This window comes from Oncorhynchus mykiss, chromosome 27 (genome assembly GCF_013265735.2).
Source record: "Oncorhynchus mykiss isolate Arlee chromosome 27, USDA_OmykA_1.1, whole genome shotgun sequence".
Taxonomy (NCBI): domain Eukaryota; kingdom Metazoa; phylum Chordata; class Actinopteri; order Salmoniformes; family Salmonidae; genus Oncorhynchus; species Oncorhynchus mykiss.
Window position 1 is genome coordinate 43,600,709 of NC_048591.1, and position 19,467 is coordinate 43,620,175.

The following is a 19,467-nucleotide window of genomic DNA, read 5'->3' on the forward strand; positions in this document are numbered from 1 at the left end:
AATAGCCTCCAACGCTCTACTCAACAAATTGGATGTAGTCTATCACAGTGCCATCCGTTTTGTCAACAAAGCCCCATGCACTACCCACCACTGCGACCTGTACGCTCTTGTTGGCTGGTCATCGCTTCATATTCGTCGCCAAACCCACTGGCTCCAGGTCATCTACAAGTCTCCGCTAGGTAAAGCCCCGCCTTATCTCAGCTCACTGGTCACCACCCACCCGTAGCACGCGCTCCAGCAGGTATATCTCTCTAGTCACCCCCAAAGCCAATTCCTACTTTGGCCTCCTTTCCTTCCAGTTCTCTGCTGCCAATGACTGGAACAAACTACAAAAATCACTGAAGCTGGAGACTCTTACCTCCCTCACTAGCTTTAAGAACCAGCTGTCAGAGCAGCTCACAGATCACTGCACCTGTACATAGCTCATCTGTAAATAACTCATCCAATCTACCTCATCCCCATACTGTATTTATTTATCTTGCTCCTTTGCACCCCAGTATCTCTACTTGCACATTCATCTTCTGCACATCCTACCATTCCAATGTTTAATTGGTATATTGTAATTACTTTGCCACCATGGCCTATTCTTTGCCTTACCTCTCTTATCCTACCTCATTTGCACTCACTGTATATAGACTTTTCTACTGTATTATTGACTGTATGTTTGTTTATTCCATATGTAACTCTGTGTTGTTGAATGTGTTGAACTGCATTGCTTTATCCTGGCCAGGTCGCAGTTGTAAATGAGAACTTGTTCTCAACTAGCCTACCTGGCTAAATAAAGGTGTTCTCACCTGGCCTACCTGGCTAAATAAAGGTGTTCTCACCTGGCCTACCTGGCTAAATAAAGGTGTTCTCACCTGGCCTACCTGGCTAAATAAAGGTGTTCTCACCTGGCCTACCTGGTTAAATAAAGGTGAAATAAAAAAAATAATTGGATGCTGGAGGAAACAGGTACAAAAGTATCTATATCCACAGTAAAACAAGTCCTATATCGACATAACCTGAAAGGCCGCTCAACAAGGAAGAAGCCACTGCTCCAAAACCGCCATAAAAAAGCCAGACTACGGTTTGCAACTGCACATGGGGACAAAGATTGTGCTTTTTGGAGAAATGTCCTCTGGTCTGATGAAACAAAAATAGAACTGTTTGGCCATAATGACCATTGTTATGTTTGGAGGATAAAGGGAGAGGCTTGCATCCCAACCGTGAAGCAAGGGGGTGGCGGCATCATGTTGTGGGGGTGCTTTGCTGCAGGAGGGACTGGTGCACTTCACAAAATAATTTTCCTACTTCATGATGCAATCTATGTGGAAATATTGAAGCAACTTCACAAGACATTAGTCAGGAAGTTAAAGCTTGGTCGCAAATGGGTCTTCCAAATGGACAATGACCCCAAGCATGCTTCCAAAGTTGTGGCAAAATGGCTTTAGGACAACAAAGTCAAGGTATTGGAGTGGCCATTACAAAGCCCTGACCTCAATCGAAAGTTTGTGGGCAGAACTGAAAAAGCATGTGTGAGCAAGGAGGCCTACAAACCTGACTCAGTTACACCAGCTCTGTCAGGAGGAATGGGCCAAAATTCACCCCTTATTGTGGGAAGCTTGTGGAAGGCTACCTGAAATGTTTGACCCAAGTTAAACCATTTAAAGGCAATGCTACCAAATACTAATTGAGTGCATGTAAACTTCTGACCACTGGGAATGTGATGAAAGAAATAAAAGCTGAAATAAATAATTCTCTACTATTATTCTGACATTTCACATTCTTAACATAAAGCTGTGATCCTAACTGACCTAAGACAGGGAATTTTTACTTGGATTAAACGTCAGGAATTGTGAAAAACTGAGTTGAAATGTATTTGGCTAAGGTGTATGTAAACTTCTGTCTCAACTGTACCTGCTGGAGCGCGTGCTACGGGTAGGTGCTGCTATGGTGACCGGTGAGCTGAGATAAGGCGGAGCTTTACCTAGCAAAGACTTATAGATGACCTGGAGCCAGTGGGTTTGGCGACGAATATGAAGCGAGGGCCAGCCAACGAGAGCATACAGGTCGCAATGGTGGGTAGTATATGGGGCTTTGGTGACAAAACGGATGGCACTGTGATAGACTGAATCCAGTTTGCTGAGTAGAGTGTTGGAGGCTAATTTGTAAATTACATCGCCGAAGTCCAGGATCGGCAGGACAGTCCGTTTTACGAGGGTATGTTTGGCAGCGTGAGTGAAGGAGGCATTGTTGCGAAATAGGGTTTATTTTTGGATTGGCGATGCTTAATATGAGTCTGGAAGGGGAGTTTACAGTCTAGCCAGACACCTAGGTATTTATAGTTGTCCACATATTTTAAGTCAGAACCGTCCCGAGTAGTGATGCTAGGCGGGCTGGTGCGGGCAGCGATCGGTTGAAGAGCACACATTTAGTTTTACCAGCGTTTTAAGAGCAGTCGGAGGCCATGGAAGGAGAGTTGTAATGGCATTGAAGCTCGTCTGGAGGTTTGTTAACACAGTGTCCAAAGAAGGGCCAGAGGTATACAGAATGGGGCTGTCTGTATAGAGGTTGATCAAAGAATCACCCGCAGCGAGAGCGACATCACTGATATATACAGAGAAAAGAGTCGGCCCGAGAATTGAACCCTGTGGCACCCCCATAGAAGACTGCCAGACGTCCGGACAACAGGTCCCCTGATTTGACACACTTGAACTCTATCGGGGAAGTAGTTGGTGAACCAGGCGAGGCAGTCATTAGAGAAACCAAGGCTGTTGAGTCTGCGGAATATGTATTTAATACGCTCTGATGAAGGAAGCCAATACAGCATGGTAAATGAGTTGTGAGTCCATGCAGGCAATGTGTTGACCACACTTCTCAAAGCTTCTTCTCCTTTTCTTCCTGTCAGCACTTATTATGCTGCTGCGTACAACAGGAAAGGGCGGGGCTTGTAGCCAGCGTTGAGTAGCTTGATTTGAAAGGACATGTTTTTAGCTCTATACATTTAGTCTTTATGGCAACGTTTCCAGAGGGTAATTCATTTAGGTACTTCACGGTCATGTTCAGGTGAAATGTTTCCCGAGGAAATAATGATATGCAGCTATTGCAGTGCCCTAATATAGGGGTGTAGGGGTGTGTGTGTGTGTGTGTGTGTGTGTGTGTGTGTGTGTGTGTGTGTGTGTGTGTGTGTGTGTGTGTGTGTGTGTCTGTGTGTGTGTGTGTGTGTGTGTGTGTGTGTGTGTGTGTGTGTGTGTGTGTGTGTGTGTGTGTGTGTGTGTGTGTGTGTGTCTCTCTCTCTCTGTCTCTCTGTCTCTCTGTCTCTCTGTCTCTCTGTCTCTCTGTCTCTCTGTCTCTCTGTCTCTGTCTCTGTTTCTCTCTCTCTCTCTCTGTCTCTCTCTCTCTCTCTGTCTCTCTCTCTGTTTCTCTCTCTCTCTCTCTGTCTCTCTCTCTCTCTCTAGTTAGTGGTTCAGTTTGTCGTCTTGTCATATTCATTTTGGCCTGCCAATATTTGTGCACATGGACCTGGTTCCTAAGAAAGTGGAATGTGTGCATAATCATGTTAGAGAATATGCAGAACATGTCCTCAGGAAGTTGAAATATGTTGTCGGGGCATGCTTCAGGCCAAGCAAGCAGAGTAAAGTCAATATCTAAATATACAGGCTTTGAATAAGTAAATTCTACTGCCAATAACTTGTGCATTTAAAAAAAAAAAATGATACTCAAAATTAATAAGACATGTTCATTTAAAACATCTAATGAAATATGACAGTATTAAGGTGTTATGTTGAGGATGCTTCTGTTTGTTCCCGTGACAAACTGACACAGCCACTGTGACTGCCACCGACTGGCTGTGAGGTCACAGAGACCGCTGCCACCCACTGGCTGTGAGGTCACAGAGACCACTGCCACCGACCGGCTGTGAGATCACAGAGACCACTGCCACCGACCGGCTGTGAGGACACAGAGGCCGCTGCCCCCGACTGGCTGTGAGGTCACAGAGGCCGCTGCCCCCGACTGGCTGTGAGGTCACAGAGACCGCTGCCCCCGACTGGCTGTGAGGTCACAGAGACCGCTGCCCCCGACTGGCTGTGAGGTCACAGAGACCGCTGCCCCCGACTGGCTGTGAGGTCACAGAGACCGCTGCCCCCGACTGGCTGTGAGGTCACAGAGACCGCTGCCCCCGACTGGCTGTGAGGTCACAGAGACCGCTGCCCCCGACTGGCTGTGAGGTCACAGAGACCGCTGCCCCCGACTGGCTGTGAGGTCACAGAGACCGCTGCCCCCGACTGGCTGTGAGGTCACAGAGACCGCTGCCCCCGACTGGCTGTGAGGTCACAGAGACCGCTGCCCCCGACTGGCTGTGAGGTCGCAGAGACCGCTGCCCCCGACTGGCTGTGAGGTCACAGAGACCGCTGCCACCGACCGGCTGTGAGATCACAGAGACCGCTGCCACCGACCGGCTGTGAGGACACAGAGGCCGCTGCCCCCGACCGGCTGTGAGGTCACAGAGGCCGCTGCCCCCGACTGGCTGTGAGGTCACAGAGACCGCTGCCCCCGACTGGCTGTGAGGTCACAGAGACCGCTGCCCCCGACTGGCTGTGAGGTCACAGAGACCGCTGCCCCCGACTGGCTGTGAGGTCACAGAGACCGCTGCCCCCGACTGGCTGTGAGGTCACAGAGACCGCTGCCCCCGACTGGCTGTGAGGTCACAGAGACCGCTGCCCCCGACTGGCTGTGAGGTCACAGAGACCGCTGCCCCCGACCGGCTGTGAGGTCACAGAGGCCGCTCCCCCCGACCGGCTGTGAGGTCACAGAGGCCGCTGCCCCCGACCGGCTGTGAGGTCACAGAGGCCGCTGCCCCCGACCGGCTGTGAGGTCACAGAGGCCGCTGCCCCCGACCGGCTGTGAGGTCACAGAGGCCGCTGCCCCCGACCGGCTGTGAGGTCACAGAGGCCGCTGCCCCCGACCGGCTGTGAGGTCACAGAGGCCGCTGCCCCCGACTGGCTGTGAGGTCACAGAGGCCGCTGCCCCCGACCGGCTGTGAGGTCACAGAGGCCGCTGCCCCCGACCGGCTGTGAGGTCACAGAGGCCGCTGCCCCCGACCGGCTGTGAGGTCACAGAGACCGCTGCCACCGACCGGCTGTGAGGTCACAGAGACCGCTGCCCCCGACCGGCTGTGAGGTCACAGAGACTGCTGCCACAGTCTCTCCAGCCCCAGGCAACCAAGAGGCCTCGACAAGTGCTGGCGAGAGGGACGCCTCCCAGACACACACCCCACAACCAGGGCAGAGGTCATTGGTGGGGGGGTCCCTGCCGGCTCTGACCGTGACACAGTTGCACATTGATGAATGGGGATCACACTTGCACACACACTTTTATTGTTGGACAGACTGTAAAAGCACCAGCGAATCAGCACCAAGCGGTTTTTATTGTTGGACAGACTGTAAAAGCACCAGCGAATCAGCACCAAGCGGTTTTTATTGTTGGACAGACTGTAAAAGCACCAGCGAATCAGCACCAAGCGGTTTTTATTGTTGGGCAGACTGTAAAAGCACCAGCGAATCAGCACCAAGCGGTTTTTATTGTTGGGCAGACTGTAAAAGCACCAGCGAATCAGCACCAAGTGGTTTTAATGGTTGGACATCTGCTCTGAAAGAATACATACGAATAGTAGAGACACTGAGGGGACAAAACATTAGGAACACCATCCTAATATTGAGTTGCACCCCCTTTTTGCCCTCAGAACAGCCTCAATTGGTCAGGGCGTTGGACTCTGAAAGGTATCGAAAGCGTCCCACAGGGATGCTGGGCCGTGTTGACTCCAATGCTTCCCACAGTTGGCCATTCTTGTTACACACTGGGAAACTGTTGAGCGTGAAAAACCCAGCAGCGTTGCAGTTCTTTACAGACTCAAACCGGTGCGCCTGGCACCTACTACCATACCCAGTTCAAAGACACTTCAATATTTAGTCTTGCCCATTCACCCTCTGAATAACACACATACACAATCCATGTCTAATTGTGTCAAGGCTTAAAAATCCTTCTTTAACCCGTCTCCTCCCGTTCATCTACACTGATTGAAGTGGATTTAACAAGTGACATCAATAAGGGATCGTAGTTTTCACCTGGATTCACCTGGTCAGTATGTCCTGGAAAGAGGTGTTCCTAATGTTTTGTACACTCAGTGTATTTGTATCACAAATGTAAGCAAGGTTTGAAATTATTACATGTTTTAGTAAAATATATCTGTTTGGGTTTTTTTTTGCGGTCAATTTAAACTCTACAAATGATTTACAATTATGTTCCTAACCCCTGACCGTCCACACAAGAAGAAAATGGACCCGCGGCTTAATCTAGTTGATAACACCTGATGTAGGGTGTAGGGTGTTAATTGGAACACTAGTTGGATCTGTGTCTACTGGCATATTTCTATTGTGTGTGTGTGTGTGTGTGTGTGTGTGTCCGTGTCTGTGTGTGTGTGTCCTTGTATCAGGCCTGGGCAATTATTTTCCTTGGGGGGCCACATTAGAATAGGTGTGTGTGTGTGTGTGTGTATGTGTGCTTATGTCTTATGGGTTAATACACTACTGGACCAGAGGTATGTGGACACCTGCTCATCCAACGTCTCATTCCAAAAATCATGGGCATTAATATGGAGTCTGCCCCCCCCCCCCCCCTGTTGCTATGACACCCTCCACTAGATGTTGGAACATTGCTGCGTGGAAACATTCAGTATCAACAATAGAGAATCAGGAAAAGGGGGCAAAAATATTTTTCACAGCACTGTATACACATACACACATACACACATATATGTGTGTACAGTATACACAGGCCTAATATTCCAACATCAGTGCCCCACCTCACTAATGGTCTTGTGGCTGAATGGAAGAATGTTTCCCCGCAGCAATGTTCCAACATCTAGTGGAAAGCCTTCCCAGAAGAGTGGAGGATGTTATAGCAGTAATGTTCCTACATATAGTGGAAAGCCTTCCCAGAAGAGTGGAGGCTGTTATAGCAGCAATGTTCCAACATCTAGTGGAAAGCCTTCCCAGAAGAGTGGAGGCTGTTATAGCAGCGATGTTCCAACATCTAGTGGAAAGCCTTCCCAGAAGAGTGGAGGCTGTTATAGCAGCGATGTTCCAACATCTAGTGGAAAGCCTTCCCAGAAGAGTGGAGGCTGTTATAGCAGCGATGTTCCAACATCTAGTGGAAAGCCTTCCCAGAAGAGTGGAGGCTGTTATAGCAGCGATGTTCCAACATCTAGTGGAAAGCCTTCCCAGAAGAGTGGAGGCTGTTATAGCAGTAATGTTCCTACATATAGTGGAAAGCCTTCCCAGAAGAGTGGAGGCTGTTATAGCAGCAATGTTCCTACATCTAGTGGAAAGCCTTCCCAGAAGTGTGTAGGCTGTTATAGCAGCAATGTTCCTACATCTAGTGGAAAGCCTTCCCAGAGGAGTGTAGGCTGTTATAGCAGCAATGTTCCAACATCTAGTGGGAAGCCTTCCCAGAAGAGTGGAGGATGTTGTAGCAGCAATGTTCCTACATCTAGTGGAAAGCCTTCCCAGAAGAGTGGAGGCTGTTATAGCAGCAATGTTCCAACATCTAGTGGGAAGCCTTCCCAGAAGAGTGTAGGCTGTTATAGCAGCAATGTTCCAACATCTAGTGGAAAGCCTTCCCAGAAGAGTGGAGGCTGTTATAGCAGCAATGTTCCTACATCTAGTGGAAAGCCTTCCCAGAAGTGTGTAGGCTGTTATAGCAGCAAAAGGCGGGACCAAATACATATTAATGCCCATGATTTTGGAATGAGATGTTGTACGAGCAGGTGTCCACATACCTGTGTGTGTGTGTGTGTGTTCATACCATCTTTATTTTCTTTCTCTGTACTCTCCTCCTCTCCCTGCAGGTCATCTACAACTCGTTTGGGGGCACGTCTAAAGGACTGCACTTCAACAACCTCATCATTGGCCTGGTGCTGCTGACTAGAGGACGAGATGGGGAGAAGGCCAAGTGTATGTTTCTCTCTCTCTCTCGCTCTCTCTCTCTCTCTCTCTCTGTCTCTCTCTCTCTCTCTGTCTCTCTCTGTCTCTCTCTCTGTCTCTCGCTCACTCTCTCTCTATGTCTCTCGCTCACTCTCTCTCTCGCTCTCGCTCACTCTCTCTCTCGCTCTTGCTCACTCTCGCTCTCGCTCTCTCTCGTTCTCTCTCTCTCGCTCACTCTCTCTCTCGCTCTCTCTTGCTGTCTCTCTCAATGAATTGTGTGTGTGAGGCAGCAGAGAGCCAAGGCCATGATGATTAGTGATGGGACCTTCAGACTGCAGCTACTCTGGCTTCTGTCTGAGTCTGCCTGCCACTGGTAAGACCAACCTGCCGTCCAGAATGAACTCATTAACTGTGTGTGTGGTGTGTCCAACCACAGACCTCTTCAGCCTGTTTGCCAGTGAGTCTGGTGGCTATGCGGCGCGGGACGACATGGAGGCCGTACTACGGGCATTGGACGGGGAAGTCCCGCCCTCTCTCAGGAAGTGCTTCAGCGAGGTCAGTCACAGATTACTGTCCTGTCACCTGTCAATCACCCAGACTGACACTTTGACTGACGCACAACACACTCCTCTCTCCTCTCCAGTCATCACTCAGTCTGAGGTTCGGTCACAGACTGTGTGTGTGTGTGTGTGTGTGTGTGTGTGTGTGTTTACACAACACACTCCTCTCTCCTCTCCAGTCATCACTCAGTCTGAGGTTCGGTCACAGACGTGTGTGTGTGTGTGTGTGTTTACACAACACACTCCTCTCTCCTCTCCAGTCATCACTCAGTCTGCGGTTCGGTCACAGACTGTGTGTTTACACAATACACCCCTCCCAAGAATCCAATATCATTAGCAAATTGCAGACTACCCCTTTAACGTTAAACAGCAGCATGTGTGTATATATATATTTTAATCCCAGGCCCTCGTCCCCGCAGGAGGCCTTTTGATAGGCCGTCATTTGTAAATAAGAATTTGTTCTTAACTGACTTGCCTAGTTAAATGAAGGTTAAATAAAATAAATTATAATTATGCAAATAACTGCCGGTTTCGTGGTAATTGACCGTTAATTAACATAAACACATTTAGCATCTGACTCCCACACACATCCTACAAGCCACTGATGCAGACCTTAGGAACATCTACATTTGTAAAAAAAAAAAAAAAGTCTACTAAATCCATGTAACATGTAGTCTAAACCATCACAATAAATCCATTATTTATTTCAGACCGGTCTAAAGAAACATTATGACATCAAGAACATGTTTTGTACAGATTATAAACGGTCCTTCTGTGTCATCTGGCCGTGGGCCGTGAGCCGTGAGCCGTGGGCCGTGGGCCGTGAGCAGGGATGGGATGGGGACAGAGACGGGGACAGAGACGGGGACAGAGACTGGGACGGGGGATGGGGACAGGAACAGAGGGGAAGAAGGCATATCATCTATATGCACTGGAATATCAAATGAGGCCAACTTTCCTGCCATTTCATTTTTCACTCATGTTGGGTAGGGATACTCTGGTTGTTTCCCTCATGTTGGGTAGGGATACTCTGGTTGTTTACCTCATGTTGGGTAGGGATACTCTGGTTGTTTCCCTCATGTTGGGTAGGGATACTCTGGTTGTTTCCCCTCATGTTGGGTAGGGATACTCTGGTTGTTTCACTCATGTTGGGTAGGGATACTCTGGTTGTTTCCCTCATGTTGGGTAGGGATACTCTGGTTGTTTACCTCATGTTGGGTAGGGATACTCTGGTTGTTTCCCTCATGTTGGGTAGGGATACTCTGGTTGTTTCCCTCATGTTGGGTAGGGATACTCTGGTTGTTTACCTCATGTTGGGTAGGGATACTCTGGTTGTTTCCCTCATGTTGGGTAGGGATACTCTGGTTGTTTCCCTCATGTTGGGTAGGGATACTCTGGTTGTTTCCCTCATGTTGGGTAGGGATACTCTGGTTGTTTCCCTCATGTTGGGTAGGGATACTCTGGTTGTTTCACTCATGTTGGGTAGGGATACTCTGGTTGTTTCCCTCATGTTGGGTAGGGATACTCTGGTTGTTTCCCTCATGTTGGGTAGGGATACTCTGGTTGTTTCCCTCATGTTGGGTAGGGATACTCTGGTTGTTTCCCTCATGTTGGGTAGGGATACTCTGGTTGTTTCCCCTCATGTTGGGTAGGGATACTCTGGTTGTTTCCCTCATGTTGGGTAGGGATACTCTGGTTGTTTCCCTCATGTTGGGTAGGGATACTCTGGTTGTTTCCCCTCATGTTGGGTAGGGATACTCTGGTTGTTTCCCCTCATGTTGGGTAGGGATACTCTGGTTGTTTCCCCTCATGTTGGGTAGGGATACTCTGGTTGTTTCCCCTCATGTTGGGTAGGGATACTCTGGTTGTTTACCTCATGTTGGGTAGGGATACTCTGGTTGTTTCCCCTCATGTTGGGTAGGGATACTCTGGTTGTTTCCCCTCATGTTGGGTAGGGATACTCTGGTTGTTTCCCCTCATGTTGGGTAGGGATACTCTGGTTGTTTCCCCTCATGTTGGGTAGGGATACTCTGGTTGTTTCCCCTCATGTTGGGTAGGGATACTCTGGTTGTTTCCCTCATGTTGGGTAGGGATACTCTGGTTGTTTCACTCATGTTGGGTAGGGATACTCTGGTTGTTTCACTCATGTTGGGTAGGGATACTCTGGTTGTTTCCCTCATGTTGGGTAGGGATACTCTGGTTGTTTCACTCATGTTGGGTAGGGATACTCTGGTTGTTTCACTCATGTTGGGTAGGGATACTCTGGTTGTTTCCCTCATGTTGGGTAGGGATACTCTGGTTGTTTCACTCATGTTGGGTAGGGATACTCTGGTTGTTTCACTCATGTTGGGTAGGGATACTCTGGTTGTTTCACTCATGTTGGGTAGGGATACTCTGGTTGTTTACCTCATGTTGGGTAGGGATACTCTGGTTGTTTCCCTCATGTTGGGTAGGGATACTCTGGTTGTTTCCCTCATGTTGGGTAGGGATACTCTGGTTGTTTCACTCATGTTGGGTAGGGATACTCTGGTTGTTTCCCTCATGTTGGGTAGGGATACTCTGGTTGTTTCACTCATGTTGGGTAGGGATACTCTGGTTGTTTACCTCATGTTGGGTAGGGATACTCTGGTTGTTTCACTCATGTTGGGTAGGGATACTCTGGTTGTTTACCTCATGTTGGGTAGGGATACTCTGGTTGTTTCACTCATGTTGGGTAGGGATACTCTGGTTGTTTCCCTCATGTTGGGTAGGGATACTCTGGTTGTTTCCCTCATGTTGGGTAGGGATACTCTGGTTGTTTACCTCATGTTGGGTAGGGATACTCTGGTTGTTTACCTCATGTTGGGTAGGGATACTCTGGTTGTTTCACTCATGTTGGGTAGGGATACTCTGGTTGTTTCCCTCATGTTGGGTAGGGATACTCTGGTTGTTTCACTCATGTTGGGTAGGGATACTCTGGTTGTTTCACTCATGTTGGGTAGGGATACTCTGGTTGTTTCACTCATGTTGGGTAGGGATACTCTGGTTGTTTACCTCATGTTGGGTAGGGATACTCTGGTTGTTTCACTCATGTTGGGTAGGGATACTCTGGTTGTTTCCCTCATGTTGGGTAGGGATACTCTGGTTGTTTCCCTCATGTTGGGTAGGGATACTCTGGTTGTTTCCCTCATGTTGGGTAGGGATACTCTGGTTGTTTCACTCATGTTGGGTAGGGATACTCTGGTTGTTTCACTCATGTTGGGTAGGGATACTCTGGTTGTTTCACTCATGTTGGGTAGGGATACTCTGGTTGTTTCCCCTCATGTTGGGTAGGGATACTCTGGTTGTTTCCCCTCATGTTGGGTAGGGATACTCTGGTTGTTTCCCTCATGTTGGGTAGGGATACTCTGGTTGTTTCACTCATGTTGGGTAGGGATACTCTGGTTGTTTACCTCATGTTGGGTAGGGATACTCTGGTTGTTTCCCCTCATGTTGGGTAGGGATACTCTGGTTGTTTCCCTCATGTTGGGTAGGGATACTCTGGTTGTTTCACTCATGTTGGGTAGGGATACTCTGGTTGTTTCCCTCATGTTGGGTAGGGATACTCTGGTTGTTTCCACTCATGTTGGGTAGGGATACTCTGGTTGTTTCCCTCATGTTGGGTAGGGATACTCTGGTTGTTTCCCTCATGTTGGGTAGGGATACTCTGGTTGTTTCCCTCATGTTGGGTAGGGATACTCTGGTTGTTTCCCTCATGTTGGGTAGGGATACTCTGGTTGTTTCCCTCATGTTGGGTAGGGATACTCTGGTTGTTTCACTCATGTTGGGTAGGGATACTCTGGTTGTTTCCCTCATGTTGGGTAGGGATACTCTGGTTGTTTCCCTCATGTTGGGTAGGGATACTCTGGTTGTTTCCCTCATGTTGGGTAGGGATACTCTGGTTGTTTCCCTCATGTTGGGTAGGGATACTCTGGTTGTTTCCCCTCATGTTGGGTAGGGATACTCTGGTTGTTTCCCTCATGTTGGGTAGGGATACTCTGGTTGTTTCCCTCATGTTGGGTAGGGATACTCTGGTTGTTTCCCCTCATGTTGGGTAGGGATACTCTGGTTGTTTCCCCTCATGTTGGGTAGGGATACTCTGGTTGTTTCCCCTCATGTTGGGTAGGGATACTCTGGTTGTTTCCCCTCATGTTGGGTAGGGATACTCTGGTTGTTTACCTCATGTTGGGTAGGGATACTCTGGTTGTTTCCCCTCATGTTGGGTAGGGATACTCTGGTTGTTTCCCCTCATGTTGGGTAGGGATACTCTGGTTGTTTCCCCTCATGTTGGGTAGGGATACTCTGGTTGTTTCCCCTCATGTTGGGTAGGGATACTCTGGTTGTTTCCCCTCATGTTGGGTAGGGATACTCTGGTTGTTTCCCTCATGTTGGGTAGGGATACTCTGGTTGTTTCACTCATGTTGGGTAGGGATACTCTGGTTGTTTCACTCATGTTGGGTAGGGATACTCTGGTTGTTTCCCTCATGTTGGGTAGGGATACTCTGGTTGTTTCACTCATGTTGGGTAGGGATACTCTGGTTGTTTCACTCATGTTGGGTAGGGATACTCTGGTTGTTTCCCTCATGTTGGGTAGGGATACTCTGGTTGTTTCACTCATGTTGGGTAGGGATACTCTGGTTGTTTCACTCATGTTGGGTAGGGATACTCTGGTTGTTTCACTCATGTTGGGTAGGGATACTCTGGTTGTTTACCTCATGTTGGGTAGGGATACTCTGGTTGTTTCCCTCATGTTGGGTAGGGATACTCTGGTTGTTTCCCTCATGTTGGGTAGGGATACTCTGGTTGTTTCACTCATGTTGGGTAGGGATACTCTGGTTGTTTCCCTCATGTTGGGTAGGGATACTCTGGTTGTTTCACTCATGTTGGGTAGGGATACTCTGGTTGTTTACCTCATGTTGGGTAGGGATACTCTGGTTGTTTCACTCATGTTGGGTAGGGATACTCTGGTTGTTTACCTCATGTTGGGTAGGGATACTCTGGTTGTTTCACTCATGTTGGGTAGGGATACTCTGGTTGTTTCCCTCATGTTGGGTAGGGATACTCTGGTTGTTTCCCTCATGTTGGGTAGGGATACTCTGGTTGTTTACCTCATGTTGGGTAGGGATACTCTGGTTGTTTACCTCATGTTGGGTAGGGATACTCTGGTTGTTTCACTCATGTTGGGTAGGGATACTCTGGTTGTTTCCCTCATGTTGGGTAGGGATACTCTGGTTGTTTCACTCATGTTGGGTAGGGATACTCTGGTTGTTTCACTCATGTTGGGTAGGGATACTCTGGTTGTTTCACTCATGTTGGGTAGGGATACTCTGGTTGTTTACCTCATGTTGGGTAGGGATACTCTGGTTGTTTCACTCATGTTGGGTAGGGATACTCTGGTTGTTTCCCTCATGTTGGGTAGGGATACTCTGGTTGTTTCCCTCATGTTGGGTAGGGATACTCTGGTTGTTTCCCTCATGTTGGGTAGGGATACTCTGGTTGTTTCACTCATGTTGGGTAGGGATACTCTGGTTGTTTCCCTCATGTTGGGTAGGGATACTCTGGTTGTTTCCCTCATGTTGGGTAGGGATACTCTGGTTGTTTCACTCATGTTGGGTAGGGATACTCTGGTTGTTTCCCTCATGTTGGGTAGGGATACTCTGGTTGTTTCCCTCATGTTGGGTAGGGATACTCTGGTTGTTTCACTCATGTTGGGTAGGGATACTCTGGTTGTTTACCTCATGTTGGGTAGGGATACTCTGGTTGTTTCACTCATGTTGGGTAGGGATACTCTGGTTGTTTACCTCATGTTGGGTAGGGATACTCTGGTTGTTTACCTCATGTTGGGTAGGGATACTCTGGTTGTTTCCCTCATGTTGGGTAGGGATACTCTGGTTGTTTCACTCATGTTGGGTAGGGATACTCTGGTTGTTTACCTCATGTTGGGTAGGGATACTCTGGTTGTTTACCTCATGTTGGGTAGGGATACTCTGGTTGTTTACCTCATGTTGGGTAGGGATACTCTGGTTGTTTCACTCATGTTGGGTAGGGATACTCTGGTTGTTTCCCTCATGTTGGGTAGGGATACTCTGGTTGTTTCCCCTCATGTTGGGTAGGGATACTCTGGTTGTTTACCTCATGTTGGGTAGGGATACTCTGGTTGTTTACCTCATGTTGGGTAGGGATACTCTGGTTGTTTACCTCATGTTGGGTAGGGATACTCTGGTTGTTTCCCTCATGTTGGGTAGGGATACTCTGGTTGTTTCCCCTCATGTTGGGTAGGGATACTCTGGTTGTTTCCCTCATGTTGGGTAGGGATACTCTGGTTGTTTCACTCATGTTGGGTAGGGATACTCTGGTTGTTTCACTCATGTTGGGTAGGGATACTCTGGTTGTTTCACTCATGTTGGGTAGGGATACTCTGGTTGTTTCCCTCATGTTGGGTAGGGATACTCTGGTTGTTTCCCTCATGTTGGGTAGGGGAGTATCCCTGGTTGTTTCACTCCACACATCAACCACTGTTTTGAGGAGCGCGCTGCCTCTCGCTGCGCGACAGCTGATATTCCACCATGGGCTCGCCAAACCCGTTCCTGCAGCTACCCTGTCCTCCAAGTTGGGGAAACCCAAGTGAAATCTGTCCAGGGAACATCGATAGTAGCACGTTTTCACAACAAAAACAACATATTTCATTAAACTGTTGCCAGCCCCTCTCTATGCGCGCTGGAGAAAGGAAGGGAGGAGAGGGAAGGCAAAGGTAATGTGTTATTTTAATTATGAGAATATAAAACAAAAAGCCCTATTACCAGGCTATTCTAAATCAAATACATTTTCACTATAATTGTAGATTTAACTGGGTAAGCCGCCCTGCACAATCAATGAACCGACAGCATCGCCTAGGCCTGTACAGTGCTCTGCCGTACCTAATATGTGTTGTATAACGACACAATCGTTATTTTAATTCACGGTTTTTATCGGACTCATTTTACACATGTTGTTGTGTTACAGCCTGAATTAAAAATGGATTAAGATATATATTTTTTTCTTTCTCTCCCAGCCTCACACAATACCTCATAATGGTGAAGTTCGAAACATGTGTTTTTAAATGGTTGGAAATGTATTGAAAGTGAAACACAGAAATATCACATTTACATAAGTATACACACCCCCTGAGTCAAAAACCTTTGACAGTGATTACGGTCTTTCTAAGTTAGTCTCTTAAGAGCTTTCCACGCCTAGATTGAGCAACACTTGCCCATTTTTTTTATTCTTTAAAAAATTCTTCAAGCTCTGTCAAATTGGTTGTTGATCATTGCTAGAGAGACATTTTCAGGCCTTGACATAGATTTTCGAGTTGATTTCAGTCAAAACTCCACTCAGGAACATTCACTGTCTTCTTGATAAGCATAAAATGTAGACTTGGGTTTGTGTTTTGTCCTACTAAAAGGTGAATTAATCTCCCAGTGTCTGGTAGAAAGCAGACTGAACCAGGTTTTCCTCTAGGATTTTGTCTGTCCTCACCTCCATTCTGTTTCTTTATTATCCTGAAAAACTCCCCAGTCCTTAACGATTACAAGCATACCCATAACATGATGCAGCCACCACTATGCTTGAACATATGGAGAGTGGTACTCAGTAATGTGTTTTATTGGATTTGGCCAAACACAACACTTTGTATTCAGGACAAAAAGTTAATTACTTACCACATTCTTTGCAGTATTACTTTTGTGTCTTGTTGCAAAAACAAGATCCAAGTTTTAAAATATTTATATTCTGTTTAAGGTTAAAGTTAAGGTTTCCCATCTTTTCACTTTGTCAATTAGGTTACTATTGTGGAGTCACAACAATGTTGATCCATCCTCCGTTTTCTCCTATCGTAGCCATTAAACTCTGTTTTAATGTTACCTTTGGCCTGATTGGTTGATACCCAGTCCCTTTGTAGTATTAATACACCATCCAAAGTGTAATTAATAACTTCAGCATGTTAAATTGTTTTTGTTTAATTGTATTTATACCCATCTAGAAATTGTAAAACCTTCCTGGTTCTTTGACTGCGGGATCTTTTTAAAATGATCTGTATGTGAGGGGGGTACGGAGATGAGGTAGTCGTTCAAAACTCATGTTAAACAATGTTACTGCACACATGCAACAGATTATGTGACTTCTAATGTTCACTCCTGAACGTTTTTATTCTTGTCATAACAAAGGGGTTGTCGTACCTATTGACTCGAGACATTTCAGCTTTTCTTTTTAAATAATTTGTCCAAATTTTTATTTATTTATATACATATACAATTTGTGTGTGTGTGTGTGTGTGTGTGTGTGTGTGTGTGTGTGTGTGTGTGTGTGTGTGTGCACTTTTGTACCTTTATTTAACGAGGCAAGTCAGTTAAGAACAAATCCTTATTTTCAATGACGGCCTACCAGGGGAACAGTGGGTTAACTGCCTTGTTCAGGGGCAGAACGACAATTTTTTTTGTATCTTGTCATCTCGGGGATTCGATCTTGCAACCTTTCGGTTAACTAGTCCAACGCTCTAACCACTACCTGCAGCCCTCATGGTTGAATTGCTGCAAAGAACCACTACCAAAGGTTACTACATGACTCCATATGTGTTATTTCTTAGTGTTGATGTCTTCACTGTTCTTCTACAATGGACAAAATAAATAAAAACCCTTGAATCAGTTGGTGTTGGTCTGAACTTTTGACTGGTACTATACATGTCTATATACTGTCTATAGGTACTATACATGTCTATATACTGTCTATAGGTACTATACATGTCTATATACTGTCTATAGGTACTATACATGTCTATATACTGTCTATAGGTACTATACATGTCTATATACTGTCTATAGGTACTATACATGTCTATATACTGTCTATAGGTACTATACATGTCTATATACTGTCTATAGGTACTATACATGTCTATATACTGTCTATAGGTACTATACATGTCTATATACTGTCTATAGGTACTATACATGTCTATATACTGTCTATAGGTACTATACATATATATCTGTCTATAGGTACTATACATGTCTATATACTGTCTATAGGTACTATACATGTATATATGTCTATAGGTACTATACATGTCTATATACTGTCTATAGGTACTATACATGTCTATATACTGTCTATAGGTACTATACATGTCTATATACTGTCTATAGGTACTATACATGTCTATATACTGTCTATAGGTACTATACATGTCTATATACTGTCTATAGGTACTATACATGTCTATATACTGTCTATAGGTACTATACATATATATGTCTGCTCTTTGATATTATGTGGTCTTGTGTTTAGGCCAGTGACCAACAAAAATCTAAATTGAATCCATTTTCTGAGCTGTAAGACGACAACATTTTGTAAAAGTTTAAGGGGTGTGAATACTTTCTGTAGTTTTATGCATAAGCTCGAATATTCATGTGTGTTTTTTAAATTTTTTTAAATGAATCATCACCTTAGAAAACACTGTCCGTTTCGTCGTTAGGCTTCGTAAACAACGATCATGTTTTACACTCACTTTCAACCTCTTTAATGAGCTTCTTTCTCCAAATCACAGTGAGGCGGTGAGTTTTGAAAAAGCACATACTGTTTTTAATGATTAAGTGTTTTTGGCATTTGCATTGACGTCAGAGTGGTTTACAGAGACACATATCACCAGGCCGTTAGTGACCCGTTGATCGTTAGCGAGCTCGGTACTACCAAAGCATGTCTGGAGTGCATAAAAGGAGATGACCGTGACTCAGCGGTCACGTGGAAATTTTACTGAGGTCATGACTGCCGGCGTGGCGCTAATAGGGTCACCGCAACCGCCCTAGTTGCGAGTTCCTTACTAATTAGTAACTTTTTAATTCATCAATCAAGTACAAAGGAGGAATGAAAAGCCACAGCCACTTGGCCTTCCTTGGAATGAGTTTGACACCTGTGGTCTAGGTCATAGAAAAAGAGCAAGTGTTCCTAATGTTTTGTACACCTCTGTATTTGGTTGTAACTATTGGCCAGTGTTTAACTCTATTGGCCAGTGTTTAACTCTATTGGCCAGTGTTTAACTCTATTGGCCAGTGTTTAACTCTATTGGCCAGTGTTTGTAACTCTATTGGCCAGTGTTTAACTCTATTGGCCAGTGTTTGTAACTCTATTGGTCAATGACACTTCCACGATACACCTATAGTATAAACGCTAATCCCTGTCCGTCTCCCCAAACCATGTCTCCTCCCGCTACCTCCTTTTTTTGAATTTGGTAACAAGTTGTTGATGTGTTTTTGTTTTGTCTCAGGGGGAGAAAGTCAACTATGAGCGCTTTAAGAACTGGCTCCTTCAGAACCCGGAGGCGTTCACCTTCTCCCGTTGGCTGCTCTCCGGAGGCGTGTGCGTCACCCTCACAGACGACAGCGACACGCCCACCTTCTACCAGACTCTGGCCGGAGTCACACACTGTGAGTGACGGCTACCCGTGCTCCTCTCTACAGCGCCAGTACTACCCTGTACGCACACTGGCGCTACTGAAAGGTTTCTATGGTGTTCATCTGAGTAAAGTCGTCAACAAGTGATGGCATCTCCCAAAAAAAGACAGATAATTTACCTGACTGTTTTAGTTCGGTATATTTCATGTTATGTTGGTATTTGTCACCCTCTGTCACATTCTCTTTGTCATTCATGTCCCTCCTTCTTTTTTCTGTCCTATTGGAAAGAAAGCTCTTACACGTAGCTGTGTCCAAGACCAATCAAAGATATTAGCTGCTTCCTGTCCTGAGACCAATCAGAGAGCAGGAGAGATCTTTGCTGCCAATCCGGGAGAGTACCTGCAGACAGCTCGTAATCTGCTGTTGCCCACTCCCAGATGATCCTCTTAACTCTGAGCGGTGTGTATGTAGGTGTATGTGTGTGTGTGAGAGAGTTCAGGT

The 19,467-nt window shown here is 46.3% G+C and overlaps 1 protein-coding gene across 2 annotated transcripts in view; it reads left to right on the forward strand.

Moving 5' to 3' along the window:
* usp32 (ubiquitin specific peptidase 32) overlaps positions 1–19,467 on the forward strand; it is a 127,368-nt gene that overhangs the window by 27,373 nt on the left and 80,528 nt on the right. For both annotated transcript variants that reach the window (XM_036965634.1, XM_036965635.1), the window contains exons 3-5: positions 7,889–7,994; positions 8,401–8,519; positions 18,840–18,999. In XM_036965634.1, coding sequence (XP_036821529.1) covers positions 7,889–7,994; positions 8,401–8,519; positions 18,840–18,999 — 385 coding nt within the window. The remainder of the gene's footprint in view (positions 1–7,888; positions 7,995–8,400; positions 8,520–18,839; positions 19,000–19,467) is intronic.